Source organism: Polistes fuscatus, unplaced genomic scaffold (assembly GCF_010416935.1).
Source record: "Polistes fuscatus isolate 324 unplaced genomic scaffold, CU_Pfus_HIC Scaffold48, whole genome shotgun sequence".
Classification (NCBI taxonomy): domain Eukaryota; kingdom Metazoa; phylum Arthropoda; class Insecta; order Hymenoptera; family Vespidae; genus Polistes; species Polistes fuscatus.
The window spans coordinates 27,834-40,683 of record NW_025113127.1 but is presented as its reverse complement, the minus strand read 5'-3'; the positions used below and the strand labels follow the sequence as shown (position 1 = coordinate 40,683).

General features: G+C 29.4%; 1 protein-coding gene across 1 annotated transcript; it reads right to left on the bottom strand.

Annotated features, from left to right (window-relative positions):
* Positions 1-3,220: 3,220 nt before the first annotated feature.
* LOC122521764 (nucleolar protein 58-like) lies at positions 3,221-8,098 on the bottom strand. The gene is made up of 4 exons (XM_043642515.1): positions 8,054-8,098; positions 6,440-6,516; positions 4,877-6,321; positions 3,221-3,375 (listed from the first exon to the last, which is right to left on the bottom strand). The coding sequence occupies exons 1-4, from the start codon at positions 8,096-8,098 to the stop codon at positions 3,221-3,223; spliced, it is 1,722 nt and encodes a 573-aa protein (XP_043498450.1).
* Between the last annotated feature and the right edge of the window lie 4,752 nt (positions 8,099-12,850).

The window sequence follows — 12,850 nt, the reverse complement described above, 5'->3', positions numbered from 1 at the left end:
AATATATATTAGTAATATCTTTTTATTTTATTGCTTTACTTGTTAACTTTATATTTCTTTATTTGTTAGAAGCGATATCGTACAGTGTTTTAATATTAGAGTATCTATCAATCTACTCTATATTCGACTTTTGTTCATAAAAGTCTTTATTTTACTTTATAATTTTACTTTTTTATTATATTGCATAGTATAGATTTAATTTCGTCTATTATGTCGTTATTATTATTATTAATTGTATGTATTTTAACTTATTATTCTTTAATATATCATTTCTTATTGAAGTTATATTTCTTTTGGCGCGTTTGGGAAAAAATGTTTAGAGTTCGTTATTACGATGCACTTGCATCCCGACCAAAACATACTTCCGAAAGCGATTAACGTCCTCCGGTTTTTACGATGAGCGGGCAAAGAGATTTCAAATTTACAGCATGAAATAATTCGATTTATCTCCCTTACATTTAGTGTGGACTGATATCTATATTCTGATATTTTTTTAATACTAAATTACGAGCGTGGAATGATAAGGATTTTCTTTAGGATTTCGTGTGACACTCAACGTGTTAACGATTTATGTACGATCCATAAAGATTATAGAATCTTTGCGTATATTCGAAATACGCGTCTCAATTATTTTGTGAATATCGTAGAAAGAATATTCTTTCTTTGTGAGAATATTGAGAATATCGAAATGTTATCGCGCCTCCCCACTATTCAAACTGTTGCTAAGCACGCCCTGCTGGGTCCATTAACTAAGATACTCGTCCTATTCTTCCCCCGGTTTATTATAATTATTTCATATGGTGGTGATTGATATTAAAAAAACTGTGAATATTTTCAAAAATATCTGGAAAAACATTGATTATTCGATAATATTAGTAATAAAAGTCTTTTTTGTGTTTAATGAAGGTATGTTTCTTATTTATTAGTTTTAATTCGTTTTATTTCTCCTCTATATGGATCATATAATTAGGTTGATAATGTATAAACTGGATAACACACTGTGCGTTTTTTTTTACGCCTTAACAATATAAAGCTAGCTCATTTTTGAAAAGATGAGATTGCGTTTTATTTTATGTTATCTTTACTATTTTTTTTCACTGCAAAAAACCTAAAAGAATAAATAATATCTGTTAGAAAAATTTTAAAGAAAATAAACGGATGTTATACGAGCGTATGTGCTACAAAAGATAATACAAAAAAAATAATATGTAATCAAATGTGTCTCTAGCGAAAAGTAAACTTCCCATTATTTCTTGATTATCGCAATCGACAATATCGGAAAGAAATTTTTATTTCCATCTTTCCTGCGCGGGGTAATAAATATATAAATTTGTGTGAAAGATGTTAGCAGCTAAATATTTGCTTTATTCCGAAAAAACTCTGAGAAAACACTGATGTATCTCTGACGCAAACTCGATGCACTTCTGAAAAAACGCTGATGTGCGATTAGATGTAAATTTTTCTAACACATTAACTTATCATATCAATAAAATAGGAATTCTTCGTTCAATAGTTAGTAAATTCGGACGTGTTTATCTACCGCTCCCGAAAATATAAGTATTTAATTAATAAATACGTTGTACGATCGGAATCAATCATAACCAAAAACTATGTCCGTGATCCATCGTCGTCCATTGTATTTGATACCAATCAGGATTTTTTGCCGCAAGGCTTTTTCCCTGACGAGCCAATAAAGCATTGCACGTATTGGCTCAGCCAAGTGTTTTATTTTATTTTAATTCACCCTTTCACCCTCCTCATAATTAGCTTAATCCAATCGTCGGAGGACTCCATGTTGGAGGAATTTTGGCAAATACAAAGGATATAAGGTGAGAGAATGTACAGAGGAGGAGGAGTCTACGAGCGTATTAAGAGAAAAGAGTTTGACGAGTATAAGAGTTAAAAGAGTAGAGTAAGAGCTAAAAGAGTAAAGTCAGAGCTAAAAGAGTAAAGTCAGAGTTAAAAGAGTAGAGTAAGAACTAAAAGAGTAGAGTAAGAGTTGCAAGAGTAGAGCACCAAAATCAGAGTAAAGAGTAATTTCAGAGTATCTGTAGGGTTAAAAAACTATTCCCTACATATATTTATTAATCATAAGTAAGTATTTATTTACATGCGGAACGCATTTCCTTTTGGCCGCACCTGCATTCGCCGAAAATCTTTTTAAACATTCACAGCAAGTTGTTTCGCGCGCTCTTTACGACCGTGCCATTCCTTCTTTATGTATTTATACCTAACGCGTCGTTTTTTTTATTGCTTTCTAGAACCACCGGTCGGCAGGTTTGCGACCAGAAGGAAGAGCGTTTCCGCTGAAACTTACGATCCAGAAGAAGATGAGATGAATGAAAATAGTTTAATATAACAAGCAAAAGTAGATAATACGTTTGCAAATACGTAATTGTATACAGTATGTTACAGAATTCTTACTTATAATAATCATTAGTCATTTAATTGTGAATAGCATTTATATGCAAGTGATGTGACGATTGCTATAAATAAAATGCTTCCCTATTGGCACATTTCATATCAGAATATTCCGCGGTCAAAGATTTAACCACTAAGATAATCAAATATTTTATATAAAGTTTATATAATTTATTATCTATTTTATTCTGTACATTACACCTAGATTCGATTATTCTTAAAATATTCAAATAAGAAATATATGTACATAATGTTGTTTGGTTATTCAACATATAAAAATTAACACATTATTATTATTCAACATATAGAAGTTAACAAATTTTTCCCCAACGATGATATATTTATGATTTATAAAATTAAATCAAACTCTTATTCACATTCTAATGATACTTTCAACACTTTGAATGCGGTATATGTAAAAATCAATTAACTGCTTAATGATTATATTAGGTATTTATTATATAATAAGTAAAAATAATTAAATCTACGTATTTATATAATGCACTGAATACATATATTTGAAACGAATTTATGAAAAATTAATATATAATGATATTTTAAGAAGCTATGAAAATATATTTGTTATTTTATTACAAATATAAAATAACAATATATCATAAGTTATACATTTCTATAGAAAAATAAGTAAAAGATGTTACTGTTACTAACAAAGGAAAGGGTACAAAGAAGTAGGCAAAGTTATTAACAAACTCGTCATTTATTTATCTTTGCATAACTGGAAAAAAACTGAGACGACTTCTAAACTACCTTCGGACAGTGCATAAACTTTCAATTAAAGTTATTCAATTTCTTGTACTTTCTTTTTCTTCTTCTTTTTCTTCTCCGTCAAAACTGGTGCTACATCTTCAGTTGTTTCTGTTGGAACAGAAGTCTCCTCCTGTGTCTCAGCAGCATGCTTTTCCTTCTTATTCTTTTTCTTTTTCTTCTTAGGTTCTAAAATCAAAATTGAAACTGATCTAATAAATTCTACTTTTAACTTAATATCAAATCAATGTTCCATGTTCATGAAAAACCATCAAACATAATCAGTGGCGGAACTTCTACCGATAAGACCACTTTTACTAATACTACTTCCGCATATTATTCCATCTGAAGAAAGAATCATTAACGTTGAAGATGCAAAGGAAATCATTTTTAGTGATCATCCCAATAGAGTGCATCCGATTGCCTTCAAAGGAGGGCATACGGAATTCCTTTTCTACCCATTTTCTTATCATTTTCTAATAAAGCCCTAATTCTAGTTAGAAGGAATTTCTCTTACTTTTTCATACAATATATTAAGTATTTTATTTGGCTTATGATTATTTACAAGATCGTTGAGATAATCTGTTGTTTTTGCTGTCTTATTAAAACAAAGTTTATGCAATTTTTAAAAAAAAGAACATATATTAATTCCTGCTCAATATAATTTTTTAGATAAATTTTTTGGGGTAAAAAGTTTTTTCTCTGCTAAAAAGTAATTTAAATAATATTCTTTATAAAAACTTTCTTTATAAAAACACAATTTATGAAAGTTTCTTAAAATAGAAGTGACATTCCTTCCTGCCATGGATAATACATTGGGTAAATCGCTCAAACTAAAACCTGTCTTATAGAAATCATTTAAAAGCTGTGTTTTGTTTCCTTTTTCATCAAAACAAATATTATGAAAATCTTTTAAAACAGAACAAATATTAGCTCCTGCTCCGTGCAATATCTTAGAAAAATTATTCGGTGTAAAACCTCCTTTCTCAATTAAGAAATTATTGAAATATTTTTTGTTTCTCCTGTAAAACAAAAATCATTAAACGTTTTAAAACTATCCGCTGCTGTGCTCAACACATCACATATATCACATGGCTTATAACCTGTCTTATAAAAGTTCTTTAAAAATTTTGTTTTTTCTCTTTTTTCATTGAAACAAGTACTATGCAATCTTTTTAAAATAAAAGAAGCACATTCAGCGAATCAAAGTTATTTTTTTGTATGACTAATAACAAATTTCTTTACAATTTTATGGTTTATTGCTAGATCTATGCAAAGTTCTATTTATATTAACCTTGCTATACCCTAAAATTAACTAGATTGGACAATTTTCACTAATTTGCCTAACTTTGTTGCAATAACTTTAAGCTTTTATTCCTCTACAATCTTATTTTTAAATAACTAACTCTCATAAACATAAGATCTTTCTGCACTTTGCATATTGCTATTCAATATGGTCAGTTGAACATAGTGAAATTTCCTATAGATGCTAAAGAAATCGATTCTAATATATAAACTAATGATGATGACAATATTGGCTATACTTCTCTTTACATAATGCTGCTAAAAATGGTCAATTAGAGAAAGCTAAATATCTTAAGGATGTAGTCGATTATCAATCTAATATGCGCATAATAAATTGTACAAAGTTAAACTAATATATAATAAATAATAAATGAAAATTACTTACCACTACTTCCATCCTGCTGTTCACTCACTGCTGCGACATCATCTGTTGTAGATTCTTCTCGCTTCTTCCTTTTGTTCTTTTTCTTGGATGGAACTTCTTGCTCGCACTCATTTCCAACTATATTTTCTGTTTGTGAAGATCCTTCCTCAGCAATGTCTTGTTTCATTTTCTTTTTAGGAGCTTCTTGAATTACATTCGTTTCATTTTCTCCATCTTTTTCTAGTGTCTCATCTATTTGAGAATCTTTTCTCTTTGGACTAAGTGTTGTGTCTGCAGATACTGGGTATTGTATAGTTTCACTCTTAAAATGATATTTTTCGAACTTAGCTTTACTTTTACCAGTTCCAGAAATTCTATGTAACTTTCTTTCTTCTAATACTCTCAATCTAGCTTCCAATTTAGCTTTATGCTTGGCACCAAAATCATAATTTATATCATCTCCAAAAGCATCGACTCTAGCTCCTAACGATGCTTTTGCTGCAAGCATTCTCGACATTTTTCCTTTATTTTGAGTAGAACATTGTCCTACCAGTTGTGCGTGATAAATTAAACCATATTTTGGAGTATCTTTTTTAGTTTTTAATGCTCTAAAAAGTGCTTTTTCTGCACCAAGAATTTGTAAAGTCGAAGCTGGTTGTTTAGCTAGATTCATAAGAGAGCCTGAACGAGAAATTAAACGTGCGCCCACTAGATCTCCAACTAACGTAGTTAAATTAGGTGCTATTGCCATCATTCTGGTTGTAAGGTAATTATATAAATCTCCTCTGAACTGTGAAAGTTTTACTATTTCATCGCATAAACGTTGGATATTTGAAATATCATCTTCTGAAATTTCAGTTCCCATTGATATCTCTGCAGCTTCTTTAACTTTTTCTTCAATATCCTCGGGTAAAACATCAGACAGATCTACATTTATGATATTTTCTCGAGTTCCAATTACTTTAATACATTTTACGAATGCAATATTGTCTGTTATAATCTTATTAAGTTCTGGGAAGTGCCAACTATACCACTCACGGCAACGCATTACATAGTTATTTAATTCTTTATCTATATCATCTAATAGACAAACAGCCTGCACTATCATGGTATCAATTTTATCGGGAGAAAATTTCAATTTATACCTTGATAGACTATGAGCTAAACCCAATGCCATTGCTGCTACTTCTTTCTTAGGCAAACCACCTAACAAACGATCGACTTGACTTCGAATACATCTCATTAATTCTTGTATCGCTGTATTATTTACACATGATAACTCAAGTTTTTCTTTTATAGCAGCTCCTAATTTGGCATCAGCAACTGCCAATTCCTCTTGACATTCTGAAAAGTGTTTCTTCAGAAGATTTTCCAAAGTTTTAGGTAATTTTCCATCTATTGCTGCTGTTGTAGAAGCGAGAGCTTCTAAAGTATTTTCAAACTTTTCAAAATGTTTCAGTTTAACACTAAAATCAAAATATTAAGAAATGTTATTTACAGTTACAAGAATACTACATAAATAAAAATCTAATAATTTCAATACAATTCTAAAATTAAATATTATTCGTAAATAAAATATCTTACATTTTATTTGCTGCTTCGGGTGTTTGAAATTCCAGAAACAAATCATCAATACGCGACAATATCTTTTTATTTAGTAACTGTAACAAAATATTATCACTGGTTAAAAATATACATTTTTATGGGATACGAAGATATATTAATATAGTTAACAGTAAACCAATCGACACATCGTGTTATACCTATTCCTACCATGAGCAGCCAAATCTGATCGCTTTACAAAAAAATATAGATTTTAACCAATTGGATAATAATCAAAATATTTTCTTTTCTTTAGAAATTAATAATGTACACACACATTTAATATGATTTATTTTATTATTTATTACAAATTACAGAATGCGGTCATTTGACTGCACTTGGTAGGTTTGGTGTTAAGGAAAATATAAAGACTCTAAAAAAAAAAAGAAAATAGACAAAAAAATAGCGAATACTAGAGAAAATAAAGAGATAAGTAAGTAAAAGTAGAAATAGACATAAACGCAATAAAATAAAGTTCTAAGTAATAAAAATGTTGGTAAAAGTTGGAGGACAAGAAACAAGATTAATGATAAATTAAAAAAATTGTGCTTGGAAAAATGATATACAAATTGATATATGAATAGAATAGTTTTTTATATCCATTTTTAACTCTGCATGTTTGAAATAACGAATCTATTTATCTTCTATATATATATATAAGGTAAAAGCCCCCTCGGTTGGCCAGGCCCCCTCTATTGGCCACTTTATGCCACAACAGTGATTATAAATTATATGCTGATGTGCACATGGTGACAGTTTTTAAAAAAAAAATTCTAATTTTAAAATATCATTGAAAGTAATTCGGATTATTTTAAAAATATATTTAAAAACGAAAAAAAATAAAGTTGTGCAAGACTTCTGTTTTTGGATGGTTTCTTGTTAAGTAAGGTAAGGATACTGTGATTTTTATTAACCTATATATTTCATTTTTGACAATAGCAACCAAAATATTTTTTTTTTCTGCAATTAACATAGCTTAAAATTATTATAGAAATTGAAAATTAAGTGATTTTTAATTATTCTCCATTAAAAATATGGTGGCCAAGCATGGAGACAGTATTATGCCTCTGTTTTATCATTAGTCAACTTATGGCTATTCGCTTTGAGGTATATATTTGTACATAAAGTATTCAACTTGTTTTTTTAATACTAATGAGTAATTAATTTCTTTGTACACGAGTTTTGAATTATTCAATTTTGATTTATTTAATAAATTAGTTATTAATTAATTATTTATTTTAAATAGGAAACATGGCCAAATGAGGGGACATGCGTGGCCAAAAGAGGGAGAAAGTTGGCTAAAAATAGGGACATTGCAAATCTATGTTTTTTTTAATTTATTATTAAAATATTTATGAATAATTTGTCTTTTCTTTATTTTTATTCAAAGCTGAAAGCTCAAGCTTACAGGTTAAACCATTAGTTTAGATGTCAGTTATTTTATTGAATGAATATAATTTTTCTAAAAAGGAAAACGGCTTAACTGACCAACCGAGGGGGCTTTTACCTTATATGTATAAAAAATATAACCGGGCGGCTTGAACAAGTGCATATATATCTTTACGAGATTAAGATTTTTCTTAAATATAAATTTACCTTAAATATTGCGTATCCCGTCGGAATTTCAAAGAGAACCAACATCTTTCTTCGTTTTAATTCTCAATATTCACATAAAATGAAATTTTAATCTATATACTCATGAAGTCTCAAACAGGAAATAACATAAACGTTGGCAAAGTTAGAAATATAGTATGGATGGCTATTCCTGTTAAAAGCGCCCTACATTTGTATTTTAGCGGCAAACTTACGAATCACAAATTGCATGAAGAAATATTAAAATTCAATGTAAAAATAGTATTTCGATTAGCATAGATGGGTACTCTTATTCAAAACGTCCAATATGTGTACTCTAGCGGCGAACTTGTGAATCATAAAGTGTACAAACAAAAATATACAAGAACGATTAAATAATAAGAATGTTAACGGAAAATGCAGTTGTTATTTTACACAAACAGTCACCATTTAAATAATAATAGTTAAACTTTTTCAAAAATAATATACCAATTATTGCACAGTACCTACCAACTATTAGTCGCAGTCGTCAACAAACATCATGTTCAGTATATGACAGTGTATGGTATCTAAGAATCAAATATATGTATATATATATGCAGAGCTGTCAAATGTGCTTATTACAGTCAGAAAGAATTAAAAAATTCCACGAAATCTACGATCTATCATAAATGTTTACCTTTCGTACCTTACATATTGAGTAGATTTTATTTTTAATAAAAATTATTTTAATTCAAAGATTATATTTTTTAATCATATTAAAGAGTCTGATAAGATTTAGAAATAAAACAGGAGTGTCTTCTTATTTTTATATCCTATTTGTATACATGGAGTTCGTGCTCCGCGGGTAGTCTGCATGGTTGCCATCTTCACGATCGAGGGTAATTGTTTCTCAATCTGTTATTTCACGAACGCGCAAGTAAGTAATTTTGAATAGAAAGTTTTTTTTCGGAAGTAATTTTGATATAGGACTTTAGAAAAAAAAAAGAAAGAAAAGAAAGTAACGAAAAAGAAGGGAAGAAACAACGGAGAACGGGAACGGAATGATAACGGAATAGATTAAAAACTTATGGCGTGCCATAAGCATCAAGATTCAATTTAAAAACGCCGCGATTATACGCGGGACTCTCGGTCTTGAATGCAAGTGCGAGTGAGAGAACAAACCAATATTTCTCCCTTTCTATTTGTTTAGGCGATAACGAATATTTTTGTCTTGGCCATCGATTGTTGAGCGCTCTTTGTACAAGTGCGAGTGAGATAATAAACTGATATTTCTTTTTTTATATTTTTTCTTTCGGTAGCGAGAATTTTTCATTTTGGCCATCGAGTGTCAAGCGTTCTGTATATCTATAAATATCGGCGTACAAGCGCGGCGTTTTTAAACCGAATCTTGATGCTTATGACACGCCGTTTCTTTATTTATTGTCAAAAATAATCAACCTTGAATAAAAGAAAAACAATAATTTATTTTAACAGAAACTATTATTATTTAGGTAAGCGTAAAAATAATGAATTAATTTTGTGTCTCGCCATAAAATTAATTAGAATAATTAATTGATATAAATTCTTTGCCTCACAAAAATTTATTTGTATATCAAATTGAATACGTATTCTCTTTAAGACGAAATTTAAAATTTAAATATTTTTCCTATTAAATTATGTATTTTATAAAATTTTAAATTACTGACTTTTTGTCTCGTAAGAATTTATTAGTGTATCAAACTAAATACATATTTGAAAAAGAAGAATTTTGTATCCACACATAAAATTAATTCAAGATATATATGAAAAGATATTCTAAAAACGTGGAATTTATTTTTTGTCTATACATAATTTTAATTCATTTTTATTATGTTATAAGAAAATAGTAATGCATTCTGATTCATCTTCGAAGTCTTAAGAATTGTACGAAATAAATTGAGCAATTATCAAGTGGTGCGTTAGCGTAAGTAGTAACGTCTTCGCTTCTCGCGCTGGGTATTTAACGTTCGATTCTTTGTGGGGGAATGATTTTTTTTATAAGTTTTTCTATCCTTAACAACGAGACGGTCAGTGAGTCCCACCTCAGATTTTTTTCAAATTTTGCACTAACGATATAAAATTTATTAAGAAATCAACATTATTACGCGAGTAATAAAGTTACTAATTATAAATTAAATAATATCCAATAAATAACAAAAATTAATTTTTAACGTGCCGAAACGAGACATTTTTTAGGATGATATTTACAGGATGAATTTGTAATTTAAGTAATAAATCTTCCTTTATTTGTGCAAGATGTAAAAAAATTTATTGCTTTTAATTTTTTTGTAATAATTTTAATTTTTGTCTATATTGAATTAGAAATTAGAACCTTCTTAAGGAATCTTTCCTGGGAAAGATAAACCACCCTTTGTCCGCAAAAGTTTCTATAAATCGGTCTTTCCATTCATCCCATGCCGCATCAATTGTTAATTTAGTCCATGTCGCATAGTACCAGTCTGAACATGGTTTCTCCATAAATAGCCTCAATACCTCTATTTTCATTTCATCCTCTACAATTTCGAATCTTGCACATTCTTTCTCAAACGTCTCCATCCATTGTTTGGCATTTGAGTGTCTACTTGTGAATTTCTCAATCACGAATTTGTCTGCCAGATGTTTCAAATTTCCTTCTCCCTCTTTCCTTTTAGGTACTTCTATTAATCTTTTTGGCTCTTTCTCTTCTATTTCCTCTAGATACTGGACCCGAAACATTATGTTCTCATCTTCATCTAAGTATATCTGTTTTAGTTTCTCACTCAATTTGATCCAAACTCTTCTAAATTGATATCTTTTCCTTAAACTATTCTTTACTCTCCTGAAGCTTTCTGTTTTCAATATCTCTACATGATCTCCTACAAATCTGCAATCTTCCGGTAAAACAAATTTCCTTCCATCAGTCGTGGCAATAGAAGTTATAACTATCGTATTTGTTTTTTCATCCTTTAATGTGCCTGCGACTGTAAACTCGAATTGGAGTTTCTCCATTGTCACCAAAATTGTCGTTTTATAAGACTATAACTCTTATCATTAAGTGAGGATAACCAATAAACTAAAATTTGTTTTTCTGAAAACCAAAAAAACGACAATTAAAGATTATTATTCCCACCTATTCTAAACAGTTTATTTATTTATATTTATAACGAATATTCTTTACTCCTTCTCACATCTCCTTTATCTTGTATTCTCCCCTTCCTTTGTTTATCAATCGCCACTCATTTCTTTCTACCGATGTTATTAATCGATCCTTCCAACGAGAGCTGCTTGAAGTGCGACAAATCACATCAAAGGAATACATTTCCTTTACATATATATAATTTACACATATTGAAATTTAATAATTCCTGTCCATTATTTGATTTGGTTGTGATGCAATGGGCATGTGAGTTACAAGAGGCTTATTGTAGCTAAAATATGATACAAATTGTCAAGTAGTAACATTACATAAATGTCGTATAAGTACAGCATCAATTGTATTACCATGTTGTGTTGTAGAAACTACTTGGACATTATTTATTGAATGATTTAAATCTACACGTAGAAAGTTGATAAGTACATCAGAATTTTCTGAATTGAAAATAACATAAAAATCTTCACTTAAAATCATTAGTAACTTATCCTCCCTTCCTTTTACTCATATGTGCCCCTCCAATTGTTGTGCACGGAAATAGTGCCTATTTTAAAAAATGAAAAATTTCTTCAATTTTTTTATTTGGAGAAATACATATTGCAATCAACACAATTTCTTTACCATCTTCTGTTTTACACTCCTCTCTCTATACAAAATTCACCCACTGATTACATCGCTGAACTTGTAAAGTCAGACTGCCTCACAGTCATGTCAATGGTAGTGGTCATAATGTTAGTTATATCATTCGCATTGTGATAGATAGCAATTCTTCCAGCTCAAACATTTGATCGTTTGTATTGAATTAAACAATTGCAATTTGGTATATTAAAGGACTCATAATCATATAGCTAAGTTTACCTCAAAATTAAAATTTGAGATTTTTATATAATTGAATCAATCAGCAATTCATCGGAGTGAGCCTGCTGAATTGAATAATGGAAAGTATCAAATTGATGATAATTGCTATCTGCTAAATTCATACAAATTTTTGTACCAGTAATCACAGGCTGAGGCGATGGTGCAGAAGTCATTAATAAATTCGACATTGACGGAGTACATAAAAATTTATTCACAGACGATTGATATGCTTGTGCAATCATTTTTTTCGCAGCCTATACGCCTAACAACATTCTCCGTTGGTATGAGCTAAATTCGCCAAGATGTGGGTATACTCACCTCGCTTGTCGGTAATAAAATAAAGATTGCACAATCTCTTCCTGCAAAAAGAATGAAAGGTAATTCAATAAAAATAGATTTTACAAAGTTTTAAATAAATAATTTTTTACATTAATAGAATATTTGTTTCTTTCTCTCTTTTAAAAATTATTTCTATTTTTACCTATTAATAGAATCTTTTTTAAATTATTTTTTGTCACTGTAGATGCATTCTATACTCATAATAATTCACATGAAACCTTTGCGAATTAAAGAATCTTCCAATATAATACATTTCCGATTTATTTTTTAAATTTGTAATAACTAGGATGCATTCCTTCTTCAATTTTTTTTATAGAAAATAAATGCACATGGTTTCTTTGCAGTGTGATAAAAAAAAGACTGTGTATTCCAAAATCTTTCATGATGGCAGTGTTGTTCAATTCTTCATATAGTTGTGTAAAATTATACGCTCTTTATCCAGTAAAATGATTGATCACCTATGGAAAGAGTAT

Bases quoted from the DNA above. Each gene is read 5' to 3' on its own strand.
- LOC122521764 (XM_043642515.1), bottom strand. From the start codon at position 8,098: ATGTTGGTTCTCTTTGAAATTCCGACGGGATACGCAATATTTAAG. The intron at 6,517-8,053 runs GTAAATTTATAT...ATTTTGTTACAG, and splicing joins CGGGATACGCAATATTTAAG to TTACTAAATAAAAAGATATT. The intron at 6,322-6,439 runs GTAAGATATTTT...TTTTGATTTTAG, and splicing joins CCCGAAGCAGCAAATAAAAT to TGTTAAACTGAAACATTTTG.